At 41.2% G+C, this 27,458-nt stretch overlaps 1 protein-coding gene across 1 annotated transcript in view; it reads right to left on the bottom strand.

Moving 5' to 3' along the window:
• Window positions 1–27,458, bottom strand: part of LOC132826926 (phosphatidylinositol 4-phosphate 3-kinase C2 domain-containing subunit beta-like) — a 43,636-nt gene that overhangs the window by 1,133 nt on the left and 15,045 nt on the right. Inside the window, exons 5-8 of the mRNA XM_060843226.1 lie at window positions 11,214–11,250; window positions 9,989–10,193; window positions 8,674–8,799; window positions 7,469–7,633 (exon numbers count right to left, since the gene is read on the bottom strand). Coding sequence (XP_060699209.1) covers window positions 7,469–7,633; window positions 8,674–8,799; window positions 9,989–10,193; window positions 11,214–11,250 — 533 coding nt within the window. The remainder of the gene's footprint in view (window positions 1–7,468; window positions 7,634–8,673; window positions 8,800–9,988; window positions 10,194–11,213; window positions 11,251–27,458) is intronic.

Genomic DNA, 27,458 nt, shown 5'->3' with positions numbered 1-27,458 from the left:
TTGATTTGTTTTGCAAACAGGAATATTCTGAATTGAGAACTAATTCCAGCAACTTCCACATGAAGTCAATCAGCTGGGATAAAATGTGGAAGTTACTGGAATTAAGGTTTGTTTTGGACATTTTCATTAGATTGGATTAGATTACTTACAGTGTAGAAACAAGCCCTTCGGCCAAACAAGTCCACACCGACCCACCGAAGCGCAACCCACCCATACCCCTACATTTATCCCTTACCTAACACTACGGGCAATTTAGCATGGCCAATTCACCTGACCTGCACATCTTTGGACTGTGGGAGGAAACCGGAGCACCCGGAGGAAACCCATGCAGACACGGGGAGAACGTGCAAACTCCACACAGTCAGTTGCCTGAGGCGGGAATTGAACCCGGGTCTCTGGCGCTGTGAGGCAGCAGTGCTAACCACTGTGCCACCATGCCGCCCCTTTCCTTTGGTATGTGGCCACAAAATTATCCAATCTTTCGTTGGGACAGGGCACTGGAATCATATATCTTTACTTAAAAATTTTCCTCAGCATTTTCTGTGGGAATTGACTCCTTGCTGGGCACAGTTTCTGTGGGAGAATCTGTCCCTCAGCATCTTACCCAATTTCCTTATATTCATAGAGTCATAGAGTTGTACAGCACGAAAACAGACCCTTCAGTGCAACCAGTCAATGCTGACCATGTTCCCAAACTAAACTAGTCCCATTGGCCTGCATTTGGCTCATATCCGTCCAAACTTTTCTATTCATGTACTTATCAAATGTTTTTTAAAAATGTTTTAAATGTTCTCGCATCCACCACTTCCTCTGGCAGTTCATTCCACACATGAACCATCCTCTGTGTAAAAAGATTGCCCCTCATGTCCTTTTTAAATCTATCTCTTTTCACCTTAATAATAATACCCTACTGTTCCCCTAGTGTGAAACACAAGATAAGGGTTATTTGAGGTAGTTTATTGCCATAAATTCTCCTTTGTCTAGATTGTGTCCACGGCCTGTCTAATTACCAGAGGATAAACCACAAAAGATGTGCTTATCTCAGTTAACAAGGTAGCTCACTGTATGACAAGAATAAGTGTAACTTACTTTACTAGTCAGGTCTAATTACTGACGATTGCAAGGAACTGCACAAAATAACTCTGCTTCCAATGATGGCGAGGGTAGAATTCTTGTCTCCACCCAAAGACTGTGTGTGGCCTTATCAGGTTTGGTGGACCTAATGCACTTCAACATTAACTATTTCAGAATCATTACCTTGCAAAAGCAAACACTTGCACTGTCTTCCTAGTAAAAACAATCTGAGCCCACTTTAATCTCAAATAATTAAATTGCCCACACATTCTGTCAGGCAGACTTCAGCACATGTTACATGACCTGTTTTACTTGAAACCAAAAACACAGTCCCAAAATGTGGCAATCTTACAAACCTCATAACTGCAATGTAATAAAGAGTGAAGGAAAGAGAGGAAACAAACAATTTTCTTGGATATTATGAGCAGACATCTTTGCTGATACTACCACCCAACTCCCACCTCCCTCCAACACATTTCTTGTGTGTTGAACAAATAAACACATATTAAAGTAGGTTTATAAGCAGTGATGCAATAAGTTTCTGTAGCATTCAAAAGGAATATATTGTTAAGAATTGGTACTGAGCAGCATATGAGGTTTATTTGATTTTTGTGAGAATTGGCTGGCTTTTGATAGGGACTGCTGGAGTAAAGAACCCACCTTTACTCACTGGCAGCTCTGTGTGAGTGTTCTTATTGGAGAGTTACTATTGGAGCATTAACATTAAAGTTTTGTTGTTTTCTACTGTCTCACACGTGGGGATGAATTTCACTGGGTGATTGGTCTGTTTTTTTTGTTCTGTCCCCCAGCAGAAAATGATAAAAGGCTGTCCTGCAGCAATAATGCAATGCAGGGGACATGGGCTGAGGTTTGGCTGTGGGACAACCTACCAGTGAAAAGGGTGTCCCATTCTCCGGCGCAGTTGGTCCATCTGATTGTGTATTACCTCTTGCAGCCCCATAGCAACCTGGACTCTTGTGCAGCTGTATGGCACCCCAAAGGAGGCCAATGAAGATTGAGGGTGAGACCCGACCCAGAGAAGTCCCAATGATTTTGGGTGAGGAATATTAAGCAGGAGAGCTAGGAGGTGGGTAGCAGGGTAAGTGTTGGAGGCTAGATGAAGAGACACAAAAAGGGATTATGCCTGGAGAAGGAATACCTCCAGTGTGCATGGATCCTTCAAAGGACCTACACCTCCTTCCTTCCTGCTTTTTCCAAATTTGTTTTCAGAAGGTCTACCACTCTTGCCTGCCTTCCACTGCTCAGCATATTAGGGCAGGGGAGACAGAGCAATAATTGGTCACTCAAAGGCCCTGGTAGACCTAAGGGCAGGCAGGTTAGTCGGCACACTGCCCTTCTCTCTATTATGGGCACTAGGTTGGGTAGGGAAGGATGACTGTGGTCTAGCCATCTGGAACATTATATATGGATCCCTCCTCAACAAAAACACGCCAGATAGGTATGAGGGTACGGGATTAACTCTAGCCCACAAATATAAATTTGAGTACTGCACTGATACAAAATTATACAAGAGCATTCAAAGTAATATATTCAGTTAAATCATGTCACTTGGACAATGGAAAAAGAATGCACAAATTAAGGAAAGTTTAGACCAGAGTGGTGCTGGAAAAGCACAGCAGGTCAGGCAGCATCCAAGGAGCAAGAAAATTGACGTTTTGGGCAAAAGCCCTTCATCAGGAATAGAGGCAGGAAGCCTCTAGGATGGGGAGAAGGTAGCAAAGAGTACAATAGATGAATGGGGTGGGGATGGAGGTGATAGGTCAGAGGGGAGGGTGGAGTGGATAGGTGAGAAGGAGATTGACAGGTAGGACAGGTCATGAGGACAGTGCTGAGCTGAAAGGTTGGAACTGAGGTAAGATGGGGGTGGGGGGAAATAAGGAAACTGGTGAAGTCCACAAATTAAGGAAAGGCAAGTTTAGGACAGATATCAGATTGATTGTCTTGACACAATTAATGATTACTATCTGGAGATCACTTTAGGTTGAGTAATGCAGCCAAATACTCAATGCGGGAACTTTCATTTGGGAGCTGAATAAAGGCGCTAGTGGATTAGCAGTTACTCACTTGACAGATTGATGGGTATAGAATGGATTGGTGATCTGCTGGTGCAATATTTATCCTCCTGCTGAAGTGAGAGGTTCCGCATTCTTTTCATTTATTGATAATATTGTAGTGCATGCAACATGCCGTTGTGGGGTGGGGCGATGGGATGCATGGATTTCAGCGTCTCTGAAGAATGGTTCAAATGAGCAAAATTACCTCTGTCACTAAACTTTAAACTTGGAAACAAAGGTAAAATTGAAACATTGTTGAAGTTAGGGTAGTTGGAGATTTCTAAACTTGATGGTTATCAGAATGATTACCAAATGTATTCGGAGATATGGAACGAAGGTGAGTAAATGGAGTTAAGACATAGATCAACCATAATCTAACTGAATGCTAAAACGTACTCGAGGGGTTGGTTGGCCTTCCCATTTCCTGAAGAAGGACTTATGCCCGAAACGTCGATTCCCCTGCTCCTTGGATGCTGCCTGACCTGCTGCGCTTTTCCAGCAACACATTTTCAGCTCTGATCTCCAGCATCTGCAGTCCTCACTTTCTCCTTCCCATTTCCTGCTTTCTTAAAGCCTAAGTCTGCACTCTTCTTCAGGATGAGACTGAACTGAAATTCTCTGTCAGAATATTTCGCCCATTTTGATTGGTATGAGAAAATAATCATGAATGTGGTTCTATTCAGTTGGTTTGAATTTAGAGTTCCTCCACCTTGAGTGAGAATAATCTCACCATTACTTTGGACAATTATTCATAAGTTCTGAGACTCACCACAACCAGAGATGGAATATTCAGTGCGGTGTTTCATTTATTGACATTCACTTCATGTTAGTATTCATCTGGCCCAGGGTGACTTCGTAACTAGCTGTGTCCGCAGTCATCCAACTGCAGAGCAACCTACCAGGTCTATTGAATTATTGTCGATCACTAGTTAATCTGGAAATTATTCACAATTGTGTTCCATTGACTGAAGGTGGCAAGACTGGTATCAAAGTATCCAATTTTTCTGTTGATCCTGGGATGGAATTGTTCAGCTAAACTCACACAATGACAATATTAATCAGTTCAAATTTAAATCCATTGTCCCACTTTGGTCTAATTCCCAATTCCACAATGCATAGAATCTGTCAGCCCTGTAAGTAGTTGTACTCTCAGTGGTAGATGGTAATGAATTGCTACATTAGTGTAATCGCCAGTTATCTCATCATTGGGCATATAAAAAGCTGGCGTCTCACCCAAGTGGCTGACTGGTGGTCAGTTGATCATTGCAGTAAACATTTCAGATCATTTAACATTTTAAAAGTCCAAATACATCAAACATTTTACAAAATGATTTATGTGCACTTGCTGCCTGCCAACTCCTCTTAAGTGAAATCATCGAAGTAAATACAAAGGGAACTCTAATGACAGCATTATGACATCGCACTTCTTAACTTGGTAGGTTATATTATTTTATCTAGCATTATACCAAATTGTTCTTTTATTGGATTTATTGTATAACTCAATGCCAGTGAAACATTGCTTACCTGTAGAATCAAGCTGTCTGCTTGGTTGGCGTTGGCTGGGACAAGATGCAATAACTTTGTATCATGGACTAAAACTCTGTTGCAAATTGTGGAATATGTCAATTTTAGTAATTATATATATTACTTGAATAACAATCATATTTTACTTTGTGTGCAGCATTTTAAGTGGATCTACTGGACTATTCAGCACAGCCTGCATTTAGACCTTTCACAGGTTACAATGGTTTATAATCAGTCACAAAGGACAAATTCAGTAAGGATTCACAAGAAAGGAGTATCTGCCAGATTATATGTGTCTCTGACTCATCCCTTGAGGCTTTGTTCTGGAGCCGCAGCCACTCTGAATTTGTCCTGAAATGTTGCTTGTCTTTTTGATTTTGGTGGTGAATTCCCTTGAAATTTCTTCAATTCTGATGCCGTCCTTTAACCAAAAACCTTGTTTCTGTGGGTTTTCTGGCAAATTATTATAATGTGAAGGAACAACTGACAGAAGCAAATGGAATAGGAACATTCAAAACAAGTTGAATCTCAACATAATAAATGAAATGTTGCAGGGCTATGGGGAAAGAGCAGGACTGGGTGAAACTGACTGGTTTAATATTTTTAAAGAATTGTAAGTATTGATGGGCTGACTAACTTCCTTCTGTGCTTTATGATCCAACGATAAATGTTATTCTCTCAAGATTTTAGTTTCGGAGTTGGGACATCATGTTGAGGTTGTAAAGAATGTTGATGAGGACTTTTCTGGAGTATTGTGTGCAGTTCTGGTAGCCCTGTTATAGGAAGGGTATTATTAAACCAGAGAGGGTTCAGAACAGATTTACCTGGATGTTGCTGGGAGTCGAGGGTTTGAGTTGTAAGGAGAGATTGAGAGTTTTTTTCTCTGGAGCATAGGAGGTTGAGGGGTGATCTTATAGAGGGGCTTAGATAAGGTGGATAAGCAAAGGTCTCTTCCCTAAGATGGAGAGTTGAAAACTGAGAGGCATATTTTTAAGGTGAGAGGAGAAAGATTGGAAAAGGACATGAGAGGCAATGGTTTTTACACAGAGAGAAGTCAGTGTGTAAATGAACTGCCAGAGGAAGCAATGGATGCAGGTACAGTTACAAATTTTAAAAGACACTAGTTTAAATATATGGTTTGTAGCCAAAATGCAGGCAGGCAGGACTAGTTTAGTTTGGGAAAATGGTCAGCTTGGGCTAGTTGGACTGAAAGGTCTGTTTCCTTGTTCTGTGACTCTATGATCATGCACTCTTTTAACATACCATTCATTTTAAATGTTTATAAAGGCAATGCCATGTTGCTCTGCTTCTCCTATGTAAACTGAATGAGAATAAGGCGCATAGTATTTGAAAAAGGAAAATTCAATCTGAAGAAATCACTCTTCTGTTTTATAATTATATGCAAATATGACTGATTATGAAGCAGCATCATATTGATTGTAACATGTCATAACTATTCTAAAGTCAAGGCAAATCTTTGGAGTGCAGAAGTTACATCCTACCCTGTGATAGAAAGCCACATGTGTCAAAATAATCTATTTTGCAACATAAAAACAATTCACAATAGCAAAAAAAAACATTCAGAATGTTAAAATTGGAAAAGTCTCAGCAGGATGTGAAGGGGGTATGTGTTGCTATGGAAACTGGCAATGTTCTGAGTATGTGCGATGGGTAATTCTTTGATCTCAGATAATAGACAATAGACAATAGACAATAGGTGCAGGAGTAGGCCATTCAGCCCTTCGAGCCTGCACCACCATTCAATATGATCATTACTGATCATTCCTAATCAGTATCCGCTTCCTGCCTTATCTCCATAACCCTTGAGCTATCTTTGAGAGCTCTATCCAACTCTTTCTTAAATGAATCCAGAGACTGGGCCTCCACTGCCCTCTGGGGCAGAGCATTCCACACAGCCACCACTCTCTGGGTGAAGAAGCTTCTCCTTATCTCTGTCCTAAATGATCTACCCCGTATTTTTAAGCTGTGTCCTCTGGTTCGGCACTCACCCATCAGCGGAAACATGTTTCCTGCTGCCAGAGTGTCCAATCCTTTCATAATCTTATATGTCTCAATCAGATCCCCTCTCAGTCTTCTAAACTCAAGGGTATACAAGCCCAGTCGCTTCAGTCTTTCAGTGTAAGGTAATCCCTCCATTCCAGGAATTGACCTCGTGAACCTACGCGGCACTCCCTCAATAGCCAGAATGTCTTTCCTCAAATTTGGAGACCAGAACTGCACATAGTACTCCAAGTGTGGTCTCACTAGGGCCCTGTACAGCTGCAGAAGCACCTCTTTGCTTCTATACTCAATCCCTCTTGTTATGAAGGCCAGCATGCTATTAGCCTTCTTCACTACCTGCTGTACCTGCATGCTTGCCTTCATTGACTGGTGTACAAGAACACCCAGATCTCTCTGTACTGCCCCTTTACCTAAATTAATTCCATTGAGGTAGTAATCTGCCTTCCTGTTCTTGCCACCAAAGTGGATAACCATACATTTATCCACATTAAACTGCATCTGCCATGCATCTGCCCACTCACCTCACTTGTCCAGGTCAGCCTGTAATCTCCCAACATCCTCATCACATTTCATCCTGCCACCCAGCTTAGTATCAAATTTGCTAATGTTATTGCTGATACCATCTTCTATATCATAATGTCTTGTGATGATGTTAAATGAGGATCCTGATTGGCCAGAAAGACCATCATGGCATCCAGTGACTCATATATAACATTTACAAGTCACGTTATGTGGAATGGATTCAACCAGTGTCTCTGCTTTTATGAACTTACAGTTTGGAGCTGTAGAGAGGCATGGAGACACTTGCTAAGCAGTCAGCATTTCTGGGGTGTCTGCTGCTATCGATATAGCTCCCAGTAGTGGTACAGTCTCCATACAATGTCAGGTTAAGAATCGTCTCACAAGGTAATTGTGCAATTTCAATGGGCATGTGTATTCTGAAATGGAAATAGCAAATTGTTTAGTTCAAACCAGAAAATGGTTCTTTCTTTTTCAAAATTCATGCTCGGGGTATGAGGTACACTAGCAGGATGCACTGAATTATTGTTGACGGAAATTAGTAGCCCTTGGCAAGGTGATGGTGAGCAGCAACCTTAAATTGCTACAGCCCATGAGATGAAGACTGTCTCTCGGTGCTGTTGGATATTGACTCTTGCATGATTGTTTTGCTCAAATAAGTCAAATGATGGACATTGTCCAAGGTCTTGAGTGTTTTACATAGCAAGCAGTGAATCCGTAGACAGGTTTTATCTTACTTTCTCTCACAAAGTAGAAAACTAAGATCTTTATTTGGAATAGAAAGGGTAACATGGTGGCTCAGTGGTTAACACTGCTGGCTCATAGCCCCAGGGACCTGGGTTCAATTCTACCCTCAGGCAATTTTCTGTGTGGAGTTTGCACATACTCTCCGTGTCTGCGTGGGTTTCCTCCCACAGACTAAAAATGTGCAGGTTAGGTGACTCAGCCATGTTAAATTGCCCATAGTGCCCAGCAATTGTACAGGCTGAATGGATTGGCCATGGGAAATACAGGGTTGTGGGAATAGGGTACAGAGATTGATCTGAGTGGGATGCTCTTTGGAGGGTTAGCATGGACTCAATGGACCAGATGGCCTGCTTCCATACTGTAGGAAATCTATGAAAGACATTCTGAAGTACGATTTGTGGTAAAATTCCAACTGTTAATATTAAGTCTGCTTGACTAGAATTTGTAGTGTAATCCACAAAATGCAGTTTCCATCCACAACAGAGTCTGAAGAACTAATATACAGACTTCTTGTTTCTATTCCTTTACATCAGGACACAACGTAAAAACATTTTTTGTGTGGATTAAATTGTTTATTCTGAAGATTCTGCTGCATATTATTGCACATGGTAACCTTTAATTGCAATCAGAACCAAACCAAAGTTCGGAAGCTTCTAATAACGAATTCCATCTGACTCGTGTAAGCTTGTCATGATTTCTATGTTGTACTTACCTCTGATTCCACCTAGCCAGAACAAAAGGGGGAGATCTTGTGATGGAAATTTCTTCTGTTTTCACCTGTTGACACAGCTCCTTAGCTCCATACATTAATGAACAAGACACAAATAAGTTCTCGTAGCTACAACAAGAAAAATAAAGAAAAAATCAATGTGGAGAATTCCTGATTCAGCAAAATCACAGTTCAGCTGTAATGCAAATATTGGAAAATTAATGATGAAAAACATTCTGGCCACCACAGTTTCAGTAACATTGAGCAGAAAGGAACTACACTAGAATGATAGAATTGAAAATTGTTCAACGGCAGCATTTTATTTTAACCAAAGGTTAACAATAGAATGAAGATAATGGGAAGTCTGCTCATAGTGTGCCTGGCTATGAATGTTAATAAATGAATGCAGGAAGGAAGAGGTGGGGCCTCTGACTTAATTTTAACTCTTTGAATGAACTTTTCCTCAAGCAATGAATATGACACACTAAGAAATCTAACTAGATATTGTAACAGCAGTGAATTGGTAAGCTACTTAAAGTAAGCCATTTTGAAGTTGTTAAGTTATGGCTGTCCAAACACTGCAATATATGAGAAAATGTGTAAGTTCCTTTTTAGCGGTTGTAATATAGGAAACCTGAAAAGTGGGTGGCACAGTGGCTCAGTGGTTAGCACTATTGCCTCACTGTGGCAAGGACCCAGGCTTGATTTCACCCATAGTCTGTGTGGAGTTTGGACATGCTCCCGTGTTTGCATGGGTTTCCTCCAGGTGCTCTGGTTTCCTTCCACAGTCACAAAAGTGTGGAGATTAAGTGGATTGGCCATGTTAAATTGCCCATAGTGTCCAGGGATGTAGAGGGTAGGTGGGTTAGTGATGGGAAATGCAGGGCTACAGGGATAGGGTAGGAGGTTGGGTCTCAGTGGGAGGGTTGGTGTAGACTCAATGGGCCTAGTGGCCTGCTTCCACACTGGAGCAATTCTATGAATTTGAACACAGCAAACTCTTACGATCAGCACTATGATTATGATCAGAAAATCAGTTGAAAGATACATATTGGCCAGGAAAACTCTACCGCAGTCCTTCAAAGAATGCCACGGGAGCTTTTATGTCCAACAGAGAGAGTAGACAGGTTTAAAATCTCATCTGAAATTCAGCACCTCTGATAATGTAGCATTCCCTCAGGTTGTAAAATCAACCTGGATTAGATGGTTCAGCCTCTGGACTGGGTCTTGAATGTGTGACATTCCACCTCAAAGGTGAGAATACAGCTAACTGAGTGCAGGCCGAAACTGTGGAGGGAGGAGAGATAATTCAGCTCACCTTACAGCCCAGGCACTGGGAACTCCATGCACAGCATAAATGGTGAAGTTCAAAGCTGTTGTACTCAACAGTGTCTTTGCGGCTGATACAGTTTCAATGGCGCCAACATGGGCAACTTGATAGTCAGTGTTAAAATTGTTGCAGTAGATAGTTACCAGCTGTGAGACTGCAGCAGTTAACTCATTGACCGCTCTCACTAGTGAACCTAGAATGTAGGAGAAGCTTTAAAAAATATTCTTAGCAATAATAGCTTTTACTGGCTTGATACAGTCAATGGTTTACTAAGACATTTCCAAGGGCAAACATAGTTAGCATTGGACTGGGGTTAAGTTTGGCCAGTCCCATAAGGATGGTAAATCTGCTTCCACAAAGGCTGCATACAAACTAATCGGATTTTTATGGATAATCCGACATATTTTATTATTCTGAATTCAAATTTATGAATTGCTGCAGTATGAATATTAGATTACTTTCTTCTGGATTACTAGCCCCGTAACATGAACACATGCTGTTGCACATCAAGTCCATCAGTGACCAGCGGAAAGTGATCAGAAGGAACAATAGTTTGTGAATTTACTTGAAATCTGAAATGTGTTTTATTGTCATTTTACTGGCAGAGTGACCCTTAAATGTTAAAATAACCCAAACTTTCACAAATATCATTTCTTAATGAGAAGACAATTGGAGTTGGATGGTTGATTTGCAAAACAGTCTGATGCCAACAACATGGGTTCAATCCCCACACTAGCTGAAGTTACCATTGAAGGGCTGTCTTTCTCAACTTCTCCCCTTGCCTGAGGTATGGTGGCCCTCATGTTAAATTACCACCAATCATCTCTCTCTAACGAGAGAGTGGCCCTATGGTTTGATCAGACAATGGCGACTTACCTTGATGGCAATTTCCATTCCAAGTGGAATTCAATAAAATAGGTGAATGCTGAGCTATAATTGATCAACAATGACAGCAAAGGTTGTTGGAGTTTTGTAAAAACCCAATCAGTCTGTCATTGCCCTGTAGGGAAGGGAACCTGCCACCCTAAAGCACTATGGTCTCACGTTATACAGTTCACCCAAAATCCTCAAAGCAACAAGGTTTGATCCATAAATGCTGCCTCAGTGGTATCATTCAGAGATGAAAAAGAAATAACAAGTCCCAGTAACTAAACCATTTGCCCTGCTCAGCATAAACAAATATGCATGAGTGCGTAAAACATTACATTTTTACCTTGTTGGTCCTGCAGTTGAACTGTATGAAACGAAGCCTGAAAGTGGAAAAGATTTGATATCTAATTAGTTACCAAGAAAATAATTCTTCTCATCTAAATTCAGATCTTTAGGAGCTTTCATTACTAATGAAGATATATGAATTCAAACAGATGCCGCTGAGGTCATATTTGGTTCCATGTACATTGGTATACTTTACTGACCTGGCTATCAACCTTTTAAAAATAATTCATTTGCTGTTTGCATCAACTTTAAAATGCTGTGCAACTGAGTTTATTAGCACTGGGCATAAACAGCAAACCAAATACATGAAGGATATCCAGTTTGTGTAATAAAAGCCACAGAGATCTAAAAATTATCAGCAGCACAACTGAACTGAAGAATATAGATTGTGACATGGGACTGATAACTACCACTGAGACCAATAATACTTCTGTTGGGGAAGAGAACGAGTGAGATTTTCTCCTTTCTGATTGTCTAAATACACCTCCCAGAGGAGAAGGTAGATTATTCCACCAGAGGAGGAGACAAGAAGATATATTTGTCATTCCCATCCAGGTTTTCTTGTTGTGGTAAGTGCCAAATTCATTTCAGCTTCAGACAAAGATATATGCAAGAATTGGTGCAGCACGGTCTTGTGATTTATGGAAACGTAGTTTATAGAAGTTGGCATTTAACCCAGCATCAGCATAATTCTCAATCTGGTGACACTTTCTTTCTCTGGGCAGAATTATATCTCTTGCACTGCATTAACATGATTCAAGAATAACCCAGGGCACATAGCCCAGATGGAGAAGTACATGCAAACTTTGGTCACATAATAATTTACAACCAAACAGGAACATGGGAATGTTCTGTCGAGGAGTTCATAGTTAAATACTCTTCTTTTAGTGGCCATTATAGTGTATAATCAAAAAGACAATATTATAACCTTTATGGAGAACATATGAACACATGAATTGGGAACAGGAGTAGGCCACTCAGTGTCAGAGTCAGATATTACGAGGGGACACAGCTTTAAATTAAGGGGGGGGTAGGTATAGGACTGATGTTGGGGTAGATTCTTTACTCAGTGAGTCGTGAGTTCATGGAATGCCCTGCCAGTAGCAGTGGTGGACTCTCCCTCTTTATGGCCATTTAAACGGGCATTGGATAAGCATATGGAGGATAGTGGGCTAGTGTAGGTTAGGTGGGCTTGGATCGGCACAACATCGGGGGCCAAAGGGTTTGTACTGCGCTGTATTTTTCTATGTTCTATGTTCTAATGAGTGATCTGATTTTAAACTCAACTCCATATTCTTGCCAATCCTTGATAATCTTCCACCCATTGCTTCTCAAGAATCTACCTACGCATTAGTAATATTCAAAGATTCTGCCTCCATTTTTTTTGAGGAAGAGGCTTTCAAAGACTCATGGCTCTCTGGAAGAACAAAAACTCTCCTCCTCTTTCTTTATTTATGACGTCTTCATTTTGAAGAGTCAGCACAAATTCTAGATTCTCCTACAAGAGGAAGCATCTTTTCCACATCCATCCTGTCCCCGTTTCCTCAGGATCTTATATGTTTCAATCAAGCCAACATTAACTCTTCTAACCTCCAGTAGATACAAATCTAGCCTGACCAGCTTCTCCTCGTAAGTCAGCGTGCCCTTTCCAAACATTAATCTGATAAATCAGTCTGTGAGCTGCTTGCAATGTTCCAGAGAAGTGTATAACTTAAACATAGTAACAGATCATGAGCTATGTCACAAGTGAGTTATCGAACAACATTGAACAGTCAGCGATGTATAAATAGATATTGAGAGATGAAACAAAAAAAATTGGATAGGTTTCAATGGGTACTTTAAAGGAGAAATGTTAAAAAGATGCAGATTTAAGCCTCAATTGAACATCACAACCAATAACATATGGACCCATTAGCTCTGTGTTAGTGCACAATACAAGATATTGAGGTTAGAATTTGGCTCCAGAGAGTTTTAAGGTTAGCCAATTTTAACCCATATTCTGAAAATGTGGCTTATATGTTTGTATATAATGCTCAGAGATGTATCTAACCTCGACATTGCTTCTGCACCTGTGGCACCTATCAACACATTGCTGAAATACACAAGTCAGGAGGCTGGCGAAATGTTTAATTGGACACTCAAGTCAATTACACCCAGTCAGAGTTTGGGGAAAGAGGATAATTACTCATATGATGAGCAGACACAAAGTGTTACCAGGTGTCCTCATAACAGGCGACTTGTTATTATGAAGCGTTTTCTGAAGACATTCAGCTGTGTCAAGTTAGTGTGGGAATTGTGTAACAAGTTGCCATGAAAACACACCATGATTTACTGTTCATGTAATGCCATTCTGAAAATCCTGTTTCAGGTACTGAGCCCAGTTTAAAGATAAGCTTGCTCCATAAGCTTCAAAGGTGTCATGAAATCATGCAGATCTTTAACAGTCTTCATCACACCATTGACATCTGAACCTTTCAGCAGACTGGACCCTAAATTCTGGAATTCCCAAAGTCTGCACCTTTTTAATATTCGCTCCTTTTTTAAGGTACTCATTAACATAGAGACATAGAGGTGTACAGAACGGAAACAGACCCTTCGGTCCAACCTGTCCATGCTGACCAGATAAACCAATCCAATCTAGTCCCATTTGCCAGCACCCAGCCCATATCCCTCCAAACCCTTCCTATTTATATAACCATCCAAATGCCTTTTAAAGATTGCAATTGTACCAGCCTTCACTACTTCCTCTGGCAGCTCATTCCATACATACACCACCCTCTTTGTGAAAATGTTGTCCCCTTTTATATCTTTCCCTTCTCACCCTAAACCTATGCCTTCTAATTCTGGACTCCCCTACCCTAGGGAAGAGATTTTGTCCATTTATCCTATCCATGCCCCTCACAAATTTAAAAACCTCCACTACAGTTACCCCTCAGCCTCCAATGCACCAGGGAAAACACCCAATTCAGCCTCTCCTGATAGCTCAAGTTCTCCAACCCTGGCAGCATCCTTGTAAATCTTTTCTGAACCCTTTCAAGTTTCACAACATATTTTTGATAGGAAGGAGACCAGAATTGCACACAATATTCCAAAAGTGGCCTAACCAATGTCATGTACAGCCACAACATGACCTCCCAACTCCTATATTCAATACTTTGACCATGAAAGGAAAGCATACCAAACGTCTTTTTCACTATCCAATCTACCTGCGACTCTACTTTCAAGGAGCTATGAAACTGCACTCCAAGGTCTCTTTGTTCAGCAACATTCTCCAGAATCTTACCATTAAGTGTTCAAGTCCTGTTCTGATTTGCTTTTCCAAAACACAGCACCTCACATTTATCTAAATTAAACTCTATCAGCCACTCCTCAGCCCATTGGTCCATCTGATCAAGATCCTGTGGTTTCTTCTTTGCTGTCCATTACACCTCCAATTTGGTGTCATCTGCAAACTTACTAACTATATCTCCCAAATTCACATCCAAATCATTTATATAAATGATGAAAAACAGGTCACAGACCTCCAGTCTGAAAAGCAACCTCCATCACCACCCTCTGTCTCCTATCTGTGAGCCACTTTGTATCCAAATGGTTAGTTCTCCCTGTATTCCACGAGATCTAACCTTGCTAATCAGTCTCCCATGAGGAACCTTGTCAAACGCCTTACTGACGTTCATATAAATCATGTCTACTGTTCTGCCCTCATCAATCCACTTTGTTCCTTCTTCAAAAAATTCAATCAAGTTCATGAGACATGATTTACCACACACCAAAGCCATGCTGACTATCCGTAATCAGTCCTTGCCTTTCCAAATACATGTAAATCCTGTCTCTCAGGATTCCCTTCCACAACTTGCCCATCATCGATGTCAGGCTCACTGGTCTATAGTTACTTTTTCCTTACAACCTTTCTTAAATCGTGGCATCATGTGAGCCAACCCCCCGTCATCCAGCACCTCACCAGTGACTATCGATGATACAAATATCTCAGCAAGGGGCCCAGCAATCACTTCTCTAGCTCCCTACAGAGTTATAGAGTACACCTGATCAGGTCCTGGGGATTTATCCACTTTTATGAAATCCAGCACCACTTCCTCCAATAATATATATGCATTTGCTTTGGCTACCTTTCTCAGTATTTCCCCCTGTTAAATGTTGTCTGATACCCAACTTGTGATGGACCTTGGGACCTATTAGGATGCTAAAGGTGCTATATTATTCCAAGTTAACATTGTCCTTGGTATCGTAGGCTTACATGAGGGTTTGGGTTCTTTCCCAGACAATATTTTCAGATTATGGGAAAAAGATCTTATAACTGAATGCTGTGTCTCTGTAAGTTGGCATTCTCCAGTCCAGGAACCTCTGTCATCTGGCACCTGCAATATGGTGCCAGTTCTGTTTCTGATTCCTCTAAGATCACTGTATAGGTCATGGTGCACACATTTCCCATTCTGCGGCTTCATTCGTTTCAGTGAAGTGCTTTTCTTTCTGGTTTGGAATAATTCAGATCATTCTGACCGGACTCTTTGTGAAAAATATTTATTTTCTTGCTCATAGAATGGTGTGGCAGACATTAAAAAAATGATATGTTTCAACTTCATATGGAACAAATGCCTTTGGTCCCATGGTGACTCTGAAATGTGCCCTCCCGTAGTCCAACAAATTGTCTCGTCTGTTGGTCCTGAGGCTGCTGGATGTTGGAGATACAATGTGTAGCTCATAGCGCATCACGAACTGCCCCCTCAAACATCTGGAACAGTCATGGCCCGGTTCTAATTGGATTGACTGCTGTCTGTTGCAGAGGAATCAATGGACAACATGCTAGAGGTGATAGCAAGTTGACAAATGTGAAAAAGTCAGATATGAACAGATTCCCCTAGGCCAGACAAATTCAGACATGAATGTCAGAACAGGTTTCTCATGTTCCATTCACCTCACTGCTCCAATTCAGTCTCTGTAGCTCTGCAGAGACAGTGAGTGTAATGCCACATAGACAGACTAGCAATTTCAACATCAATAATGAGCAGTTGATTAGTTATCTCAATCGAGAATTGGATGTTCAGTACCTGGGGGATATGTTCCAAGACCAACCACAGAAGCCCTAAACTACGAATAGATGCACACCCATTCATTTAAATGGGAAACATACCTTCCCAGCAGCCCCCGATCCCTCATTCTGGAACATTCCCTTTAATACGTTCGGGCTGTGGTAAACCGCAGGTAACTGAAACCATGGAAACCAGACTCACGGATACGGGGATCACCCTGTGCTCTTGAAAAGGAAACAATTTGCAAGGTAATGGAGAAAGAGTGGTGTGGGAGGGGGCTGGGCAGATGAATCTCAACTTGCCAAAAGCTGATGCACCCATAATGTGTCAAATTGGCTGCTTTCTTATTGTAGGATACTGCTTTGGGGCATCAACAGAACATTTTTTTTCTCAATAGTATCAGTATAAGAAAATTTCCCACAGGGGTGGGGTTGATGCTGGTGGTGATGGAGGACAATATTGCTTTCCATTACCCAAGGCTACCTTTACAATATTATCCGTCAAGATTCCTGGTTAAGATTTTCATGTTGGCTGCAACCTATCAATTGAGATTCTGAAAAAGGGTCATTGGACCCAAAACATTAACTCTGCTCTCTCTCCACAGATGCTGTTGGACCTGCTGAGTTTTTCCAGCAATTTCTGCTTTACTTTCAAGTGAGGGTGTGTCATGGACAGAACACCCAGTTATGATTTTTTTAAGCTATCTGTGATTGCCAGTCAGATTCAGCCAATGGTAGGTCACCATCTAGTGGCCAATGTGAGATATTCAGGCCTAGAATGAGCTGCCATTTTGAAAGCTTGCTCAGTTAACTGGTATGTAAAGCACAAATCAGGCACTCATGTGCTGGAGATTGTTTAATGTTAACTTCTCATTCACTATTTATATGCTTCCCAGGCGTATATATTGCATCTATCATGGTTGGGCCCAACAAACCATCGGAACTACAGTAGCCACTGGTTGATGAATGGTAACGCCATTTTAATGTCAACATATCCACCATGTAGAATCAGAGAATATAACTAGTCAACTTTCTGATGAAGAGTTTACGCCTGAAACATCGATTCTCCTGCTCCTCGGATACTGCATGACCTGCTGTGCTTTTCCAGCACCACACTCTCGATTCTAGTCAACACTCAAGAATGAGAATGATTCTCAATTGGGATTGCATGTGTCAATAGGGGTGCTGACAGTCCAGGATTTCCTTGGAATCTCAGGACAACTATGTGAATCTGTTGTGAGCAAACCAATATGAAAGTCACAGAGGAAAGACCTTTGTTTAAATAGAATTATTTGAGCATTAGCTATAAAAATATCAAACATAAGAAATCAGGGCACTTAATTGTTCAACTTACTAATGAGGTGCAGAACATTGCGGTCCTGGAGGTGTGAATGTAATTATATGGGATAGTGGTGCCCCGGTACTCCACTGTTGATGGCTCAGTGGTTAGCACTGCTGCCTCACTGAGTCAGTGACCCGGGTTCGATTCCAGCCTTGGGCGACTGTCTGTGTGGAATTTGCATATTCTGCCTGTGTCTGCGTGGGTTTCCTCTGGGTGCTCCACTTTCCTCCCACAGTCCAAAGATGTGCAGGTTGGGTGAATTGGCCATGCTAAATTGCCCATAGTGTAAGGTGCATTAGTCAGGGGGGAATGGGTCTGGGTGGGTTACTCTTCGGAGGGTCAGTGTGGACTTGTTGGACTATAGGGAATCTAATCTACTACTAGAGGAGTTACGTTCTGAAGGATGATGTGTGATTTCCTCCTCTGCATTCAGTTGAGACCCTTAAGAAGTTAATGAATGTCTACTTAAGGATTACCTCAAAGCCAATTCATGTCTGGATTGCTAATATCTCAGCTCCAGGAAGAATAAATAAGAAATGGCTCACCTGACTGGTAAACTAGTGAGGGCAATTGGGCCTCTCCATCTGAACTAATTCATGCACGCTTGAGGGCATGGTTTGTTGGGTGACTGCTGAGATATAGGTAAAAACAATGACTGCAGATGCTGGAAACCAGATTCTGGATTAGAGTGGTGCTGGAATAGCACAGCAGTTCAGGCAGCATCCGAGGAGCAGGAAAATCGACGCTTCAGGCAAAAGCCCGACTGCTGAGATGTGACTCCCTGCCTTTGCCTGAGACCCATCAACACACCCCCAACCCACCCTTTTCCTGCAAACTCCAACTGAAGAAAGTGTCCTGGCCCCACACCACTGCCAAGTCACATAGCTGATTCCTCGGATCATCATAACCTTGCCTGTTCTTCCGAGAGCAGTTATGATCCCACCCGAGGCGCTGCGGTGGGTGACAGTTGCTAGCCTCTGACTGGCCAGCTCTCTCTGGGTGAGACTTCTGCCTTCAGAAACCTAATGATACAAAATCTCCAGCAAACTGTTTCTCCATATTTATTGTTCACATATTCATGTACATAGTTACATTTACCACTCTTCCATCTCTCTGACTTCACACATTTAGACAGGCTGGTGATTTTGTTACTCTGCCTGTGCACATTCTCTCTGGAGAAGTTGGAAGATTGGTAGGTCTTTGGCTTGTGGACTATAGATCCTGATTCTATTCTTAACTGTGTGAGATTTCCAAGTTCTGTTTAGGCGGGAGGACCTTTTATCTCTTGGATGTTCTTAGTGGAAGGCAACTTTCTTGTTGAACCAGGCAACTGCTATATTTGCACATCTGGAGACCTTTAATCTCATGAACTCCTTTTATTGAAGGTGGCTTCCCAACTAAAACAGGTACTGGCTGTTTCACAGTACCCGGGATGTCTGAGTTGGGTGATTTCTTCCCCATTAAATCATGAATCCATCGTAGTTTGCCATCTCCCCTCAGTGGTGGCTTTTATGGAACTGGATGCAGCCCATCTTCCACATGCGCAGACAAATCCTTATACTCAAACTGCTGGCAAACCTGTGCTGATGTATTAGTAATTGTATATTTCAGCACTTTAGTCAGGTTGGAGCGTTTCATTTGTACTGGTGGTTGTTTTACTGGTGAATGCTAAATGTCCACTTCCCCAGTTGTATGGCTGGAGTATCACTCCTTTCTTGGTATGACCTGTGTCACTGGTACAGAATATTCTTCATTGGAAGATGAAGGAATTAAATGGTCTATTTAAACATGCCTATTTAAAGCTGACATCAGATTAGAGTCTGTTGTAACTACTTGTTTCCCAGCCTGTGTTTCCATCTGAATGGCTTCAGTAAAACAAGCCAACAGTGAGCTCAAGTGTAGAATACTGGTTATTACTTTTCTTTTCATTTGTGACTCCTCACAAAATTTATTGAGTCACATTGTCTGATAACGAGTGGAAAACCCTGTACAATCGCACGTTTCTATCCTGTTAACTATATTAAATAATTCTTTTATGTCAATGAGTTATGTACTCTTTTTTGGATTTTTCCATGAGTCTTGGGAATGCTATAAAAGTGTCTACTGGTCATCCCTTGACTGGTTGTTCACTACTTAACATTTCTTTGTCCTGTGCTTCCAAAATTCCTTGAACAGTTATGGGATGACGAGATGCTTTTTGGCAGTTGTCCATGGATTTTAACTGGTGACCGTATCTGTTTCTGTTCTTTGAAGAATATCGGGGTGAAAATATACATTCATGCTCAAGAGTGAGAGTTCTTTATTGTGAAATACAAATACTGTTTGTATTTATCTGACACCCCCTCTGACACAAGAGTTGCTTGTGCCGTACCTCAAACCTTGACAGCAATAAATCCCATATAGCTGCATTGTTGTGGCTTTGTAGGGTTTCTTCAGCCATTGCATATCTCCACTGTACTTCGGTACATGTGACAATAAATAAATCAATCAACTAATCCTGGTAACACAATGACAATTGCCATTGTATCACTTAGTTTAGATCACCTATTTCCCCTAGAAATACCTGTACTTTTTCTGCTATAGTAGCCTGCTCTACCTCATTAACTTCTTTGTGTGTGCATTTATTTGACATCTTGTCCTCTGTAACTGTGTCCTATTTCTACACATCTTCTAGAAGTGACCTACTTTTTTGTTTTAAACTGATGGAGCATCCTTTTTTAGTAGCTGGCACTGCTTATCCCTGTGAGATTTCTTTGATCTGCAACATTGACACTGATTCTTCATAACTGCTGCCTGGCCGACCGTCACTACAGGCTTCCCATGATTTCTTGTACCTCAGACACTGAAAAGATTCTGCTGATCTCTTGTGATAAGATTGATCCTCTGCTTTGGAGATCAACTTGCATTCCTTTTGAAGACAAATATCACTCACCAAATGCATGGCTTTCTCCAAAGTCAAATATTTCTCAGACTCTGATACAAAGACTCATCAATAATTCAAACGACAATTCTGTTGCTTATGACTTCTAAGCTCCATAGCAATGTTTTTCCGCCAATCTGTACATCATCAATTAAATTATTTATGGATTTTCCCAGTTGCTTAACTCTTCAGTAAAATTGTATTATTCCCAAGAATTGTATTTGTTCTACCGTATGGTGATCCAAGATGGAGGATAGGAAAAAAAATGTAGCTGAGAGATGCTTCTTTTTGGAGGTATTTTAGGTGTTGGAGGTGATTTCCTCAAATTCCAGGAGCAGCAATTACTTTTGATCAGCTGTTGCATTGTTTTGGAAGCTTGGGGAGAAAATGATCAAAACAATGGCACTTTAAAAAAAGAGGAAAAAAGACAAAGAAACCCATACCTCTGACTGACACAGCAGTGAATCTGCACAGTTACTGCCTTTGCTGTTTGAGTTCAAATATCTCTGGACACTGAGCATTGTTGAACATTCTGACATCTGCAGTCCTCACTTTCTCCTAAGTGGTTGCTTGAAATATTTGTATCGTCGATTGTCGCATGTGAGGTGCTAGAAAACTAGTGGTTGACCAATGTGGTGCTACTATTTAAGAAAGGTGGTAAGGAAAAGCCCGGGAACTATAGACTAGTGAGCCTGATATTGGTGGTTGGCAACGTATTGGAGGAAATCTTGAGGGACAGGACTTACATGTATTTGGAAAGGCAAGGACTGATTAGGGATGGCTTTGTGCATGGGAAATCATGTCTCACTAACATGATTGAGATTATTGAAGAAGTAACGAAGAGGATTGATGGGACAGGGTGTTGGACATGATCTGTGATGACTTCAGTAAGGTGATCAACATGGGAGTCTGGTTAGCAAGGTTAGATCTCATGGAATACAGGGAGAACCAGCCATTTGGTTACAGAACTGACTTGAAGGTAGAAGACAGAGGATGGTGATGTAGGGTTGCCTTTCAGACTGGAGGCCTGTGACCAGTGGTGTGCCACATAGATCAGTGCTGGGTCCACTGCTTTTCATCATTTATATAAATGATTTGGACGTGAACATAGGAGGTATAGTTAGTAAGTTTGCAGATGACACCAAAATTGGAGGTGTAGTGGACAGTGAAGAAGAGTACAACAGGATCTTGATCAGATGGGCCAATGGGCTGAGGAGTGGCAGATGGAGTTCTCCACAACAAGGGGTGTCACTCCCACCATGGATCCTACCAAATCATTCCCAAGAACAAACTGAATTCCTGAAACTGACACTCTGTCAATTACTCTCACTGTCTTAAGTTAGCACCCTGACCTGATCTTACATAGGGGAATTCTAAATTTCTGTCCATCTATCCCACAAATTACCACACTCTTGGGTAACAAATCAGAAAAAGTGCACATTCACTCATCCCTTACAATCAGTGACTGGTTAGATCCTATATCTCTCAAAATTATAACTTCTTGTGCTTCTCCCCCTGTTCTTTCTGAGTAAACTTTACCCACAGAGGTGAATTCTTTGTAGAGATCAGGTATTATCTCCATACCCAACCCCTGCCTAGGCTGTGCACTCTCCTGTAGCTCCTTGGCAATTTTTGGGGTCTCCATTACTACCTTCACTAATGCCACTGGCTTAGCTTCTTTTATCACATCTTTTCCCACAGTGCCTTTCTTTAACAACCAGCACTGTGACTTTACGTGTCCCACTTTGTGGCAGTGAAAATACCTTTTCCCAGTGCCCTTCTGAAACCACTGGCACTGTAATGCTCTGTGTCTCACTCTATTACAGTGAAAATACCTGAGGCCTTTCACCTCCTGTCCACCCTCTTGGACTTCTTTAACCTGTGGTAAAATTTTACCATTGTGCTCGACTGTTGGTTTTGTAGTGTCGGACCTCCCTTTCTCCCAATGTCTACCCCTCACTGGATGAAATTCTGGCTGGAAGCTTGTCTTATGCACCAACATGTACTCATCTGCTAATTCTGCTGCTCCTCTCACTTCCTGAACTTTCTGTTCCTCCACATAAACTTTTGCAATCTCTGGGAGTGAGCTTTTAAATTCCTCTAGCAGAATAATCTGTCTTAGTTCCTCAAAGCATGCACCCATTGATCAAAACGACTATGTTTAATTCTTTGGAACTCAGTGTAAGTCAGACCTGGTTCCTTCTTTGTGTTTCTGAGCCACTGTCTATATGCTTCTGGTACCAATTCATAAGCACTTAAAATAGCCTGTTTAACCTCTTGACATCTCATCGGACAGTGCGGCAAATATCTCACTGGCTCTGCCAACCAGTTTAGCCTGAACTAGCATTACCCATAAATCTTTGGGCAGTCCATCTGTCTAGCCACTTTTTCAAACGAAATAAAGAAGGCTCCGACATCTTTCTCATCAAAATTTGACATTTATATATATATCACTACCTTCTCTTTTAATCTCCATTCTGTTAACTTGACTTTGCTGACTAAGTCACAATGTCTCAAGTTCAAATTCTCTCTCTTTTTGCTCAATTAAAAACTTTCTCTCTTTTTCTTTTCTCTCTCTCTCTGTCTCTCTCTCTCTCTCTGTCTCCCTTTCTTCTCTCTCTGTTTGCTCAGCCAAGAACCTTTTCTCTCTCTCTCTCTCTCTCTCTCTTCCCTTTTCTCTCTTTGGTTATCATCTAACTCCATTTTCCTCAATTGTAATTTATGTTTATCTACCTCTACTGCATTTGTCTGTTTCTTTGGCACACCTAAGTATTTGAGTAACTCCCTTCCAATTTCAGTTTTACTTTTGTCCTTGTTTAAACCCAAATCTAATTTCTTTGCTAATTTTAAAGGTTTGGCCTTTTTTTCTTTCCTTCTAAACATTCCTGGCAAATTTGAGAAACATCTTCCAATCCCAGAACCTCTTTAGCAATTTTAAGAGCCATTTCTCTCACTTTTACATTAATCAATCACAAGTCACCTTGTCTTGCCTGCGTTTTATTGAAAGATCTAGGACACAACCTGCAAGTGTTTAAATTTGCTGGCACTTTTCGTGCCCCCAAATCTATTCAAATCTATCTAAAACAGTTCAAATCATGGACCCAAGCCCCCAAATCTGTTATGACACTGGGTAAACCCTCCCGCTTAACTTAAAACCAGCAACACAGAAAAGATTTATCCCATGCAGTAATCTGTAAAAATTCGAGTGGGCAAGAGCTATTTTAAAGTAAAAATTAACAACTTTATTTAAAGTATAACAGAGAATAATTAGCGAAGAACTATTTAAAATTTCTTCCTCTAACCTATCTTTTGCCTCCCCTTCTATAATACTAGCTCGATAAAACTCCTCATTAAGATTTACAGAAAAATTCAAATGTTAAAACCAGCCAGCGGTCGAATCTTCTCTTTATCTTCGTTGGTAGATTGGTTCACTAGGTCAGTGTTGATGTTTTTTCTCTGTGCAAACCCGTTCTCTGGACAGGTATCTCTCAGAGAGTTCTGACGAGCAGTCTACAGCTATTGGACTTGGCAATTCTCCTCCCAACTGTTCAATTTTCCACGATCTTATGCCCCAAAACATCGGGTTGTGTCACTGGCTTTTAAGATTGTTAATATACTATATTCAAACTGGACTGGAGTTTTCGGGGTATAATTTAAACTGATTGGCCTAATTCGAATCTGTTTTGTCTTTTCCAGGCAACCAGCTACACTAGCTACCCCAGCGGCTGGAGCACATGTTGCATTGTGTCTTATTGAGAACACTTGGGGCTGTCACTGCTAGCTTTTACTCTCTTAAAGGTACAGTACACCCATATCTTCATAACACATCTGTGAAATTAAATTTTCAAGGCAATATTATTTCTGCTGCCATGCCTTCCGAATGTAATTATGCTTTGTTCTTACTTTAACTTCTTTTAATTCTGCTGTCTCTCAGTCTTGCTTGATTGTTCCTGTTTTAAAATATTTTAATTCTGTAGTTATAATAATATTGGTATTGGAGGCTTTTCCTATGCTTATGTGGTCAAAATGGAGGATTCTACATTCTGCAATTAAAATGGAGGATTCTTGCCTTCTCATGCTTTTCTAGCCTAATATATAATTCCCATTTTATTTAATGAATAAATTGAAGAAAATCATGTTCTCTCAACAGCTTACTATATGAATTCCAGTCCAGTGCTTTATAAGATGATCCACTTCTTTAATGAATGTCCCTAGTTGACAAGCATTACCTACAAGACTACTAATAATCCTTACTGCTTGGTGGATAAGACCCAGGTGAGTCCTCACGCGTGTGGTCTTAATACATTCTTCCTAACTTTCCTCTGGTTTAAATAATGTATGCTATGGTTCTGTTTGCCGAGCTGGGAATTTGTATTGCAGACATCCTCAGTCTAGGTGACATAGTCAGTGCTTGGGACCCTCCTGTGAAGCGCTTCTGTGATGTTTCCTCTGGCATTTATAGTGGTTTGAATTTGCCGCTTCCGGTTATCAGTTCCAGCTGTCCACTGCAGTGGCTGGTATATTGGGTCCAGGTCGATGTGCTTGTTGATTGAATCAGTGGATGAGTGCCATGCCTCTAGGAATTCCCTGGCTGTTCTTTGTTTGGCTTGTCCTATAATGGTAGTGTTGTCCCAGTCAAACTCATGTTGCTTGTCATCTGCATGTGTGGCTACAAAGGGTAGCTGGTCGTGTCGTTTCGTGGCTAGTTGGTGTTCATGGATGCAAATTGTTAGCTGTCTTCCTGTTTGTCAAAATCCCATGCAAGGACTGCACAAAAACACTACATAGGACAAACAGGAAGACAGCTAACAATCTATATCCATGAACACCAACTAGCCACGAAACGACACGACCAGCTATCCTTAGTAGCCACACACGCAGATGACAAGCAACATGAGTTTGACTGGGACAACACTACTATTATAGGACAAGCCAAACAGAGAACAGCCAGGGAATTCCTAGAGGCATGGCACTCATCCACTGATTCAATCAACAAGCACATCGACCTGGACCCAATATACCGGCCGCTGCAGCAGACAGCTGGAACTGACAACCGGAAACAGCAGATTCAAACTACTATAAATGCCAGAGGAAGGATCACAGAAGCGCTTCACAGGACACTCCCAAACCCTGAGGATGTCACCTAGACAGGGGACAAAATGTCTGCAACACAAATTTCCAGCTCGGTGAACATAACCACAACAATGAGCACCCGAGCTACAAATCTTCTCACAAACTTTAAATAATGTATCTCATGTCTTCTTCCGCAGACTCACTAGACTCCCCACTTACTTTCTCATTAGATTTGTTTGCTTGGGCTTTGAAATTTCCACATTATCATTATAATTCTGGCTTTGTAACATGCCTGGTGCTGCAACTTCATTTTACCATTACTGTGTGGCCCTTAATTTCCCTTATGTAGCTATGTCTCATGGCACCTATCAGGTCATATTGAGATGTAAGTAACTCCATCTACTTCTGGTTTTCTTATCCTGTAACTGTGCCGTAGTTTCTCCTTGCTCACCTGGGATTTCACACATTCTGTCTGAATCATGGCTCAGGACTACTCTCACAGTTCATTGTCTCATGATACGTCTGTAATTGGCAAATGTGAGCAGTATCCTGCTCCATATAATGTTTAACTCGCACTTGCTTCTACACTTCTTTTACCAGGTCTGAAATGCTTTTTGCTATTGCTTATAAATTCTGTCTTGCTGGACCTTGCGACAAGTTGCTCTTCAGCAGTAACTTTCTTGAAAGATATTGTGAAACCTGAAAGGGTCCAGAAAAGTTTTACAAGGATGTTGCCAGGGAGAGGCTTAATAAGCTAGGGCTGTTTTTCCTGGAGTGTTGGAGGCTGAGGGGTGACCTCATAGAAATTTATAAAATCATGAGTAGCATGGATAGGATAAATAGCCAAGGTCTTTTCCCTGGGGTGGGGGAGTCCAGAACTAGAGGGCACAGGTTTAGGGTGAGAAGGCAACAATTTAAAAGGGACCTCAGGGGCAACTTTTTCACGCAGAGGGTGGTGCGTATATGGAATGAGCTGCCGGAAGAATTGGTGGAGGCTAGTACAATTGCAGCGTTTAAAAGGCATCTGGATGGGTATTTGAATAGAAAGGGATGGAGTCATATGGGCCAACTACTGGCAAATGGGATTAGATTTATTTAGGATACCTGGTAAGCATGAACAAGTTGGAATGAAGTATCTGTTTTTGTGCTGTACATCTCTTATGACTCTATAACTGTATGAAGATTTCTTCAAAGGTCAATGGAACCTGCACCATTGCACACCAGGTTGTATAATGGATTCTTACCAGTCACTTTAGTGAAAGGTTCTTCAGTTAGATCTGTGACTATCACCCTCTTTTAAATTGGAATCTAAAGGACCTGACTATTTGATATGGTAGAGGAACACTACTTGGGAAGGGGCTCTTGTATTAAGAAAGCTGTAGTTTATTGTGCGACAGCAATCAGGCATAAGTTACATTGGTTGTTACTAAGACTATGAGGGATTAGGTTTAAATTTATGCCTGTCTCCTGTAGGATCAAGAGCCATTCTCCCACCAGGTTAATATGATATTGTCATATTGGATAGTACTTAATGGACTCTCGCATTAACCTTTCAGAACCTAGCACCTTAAAAAAACAGCTTATGGCTTCCACATGCAGTTTAATCTTTTTGTTTGCTTGTTTATAGAAGTGAATATTTAAAGGACATTAAATACTTGGGAAATAATTTCATGAATATTACATTCTGTCATAGCTCTCGACATGTCTCAAAACACTAGATGGAATCACTGGATGCAGACAATGGGGTCTTGCCACCGGCTGGAGATCTGATGAGAGCCAATGACTCTCCTTGAAGAGAAGGCCAATCAGGCACTTGAAAAGTCAACTGCAGGCCTTTTCCTATCATCAAGCACCTTAAAGG

Source organism: Hemiscyllium ocellatum, chromosome 23, assembly GCF_020745735.1.
Source record: "Hemiscyllium ocellatum isolate sHemOce1 chromosome 23, sHemOce1.pat.X.cur, whole genome shotgun sequence".
NCBI classification, from domain to species: domain Eukaryota; kingdom Metazoa; phylum Chordata; class Chondrichthyes; order Orectolobiformes; family Hemiscylliidae; genus Hemiscyllium; species Hemiscyllium ocellatum.
This window is presented reverse-complemented; position numbering and strand designations above follow the sequence as displayed.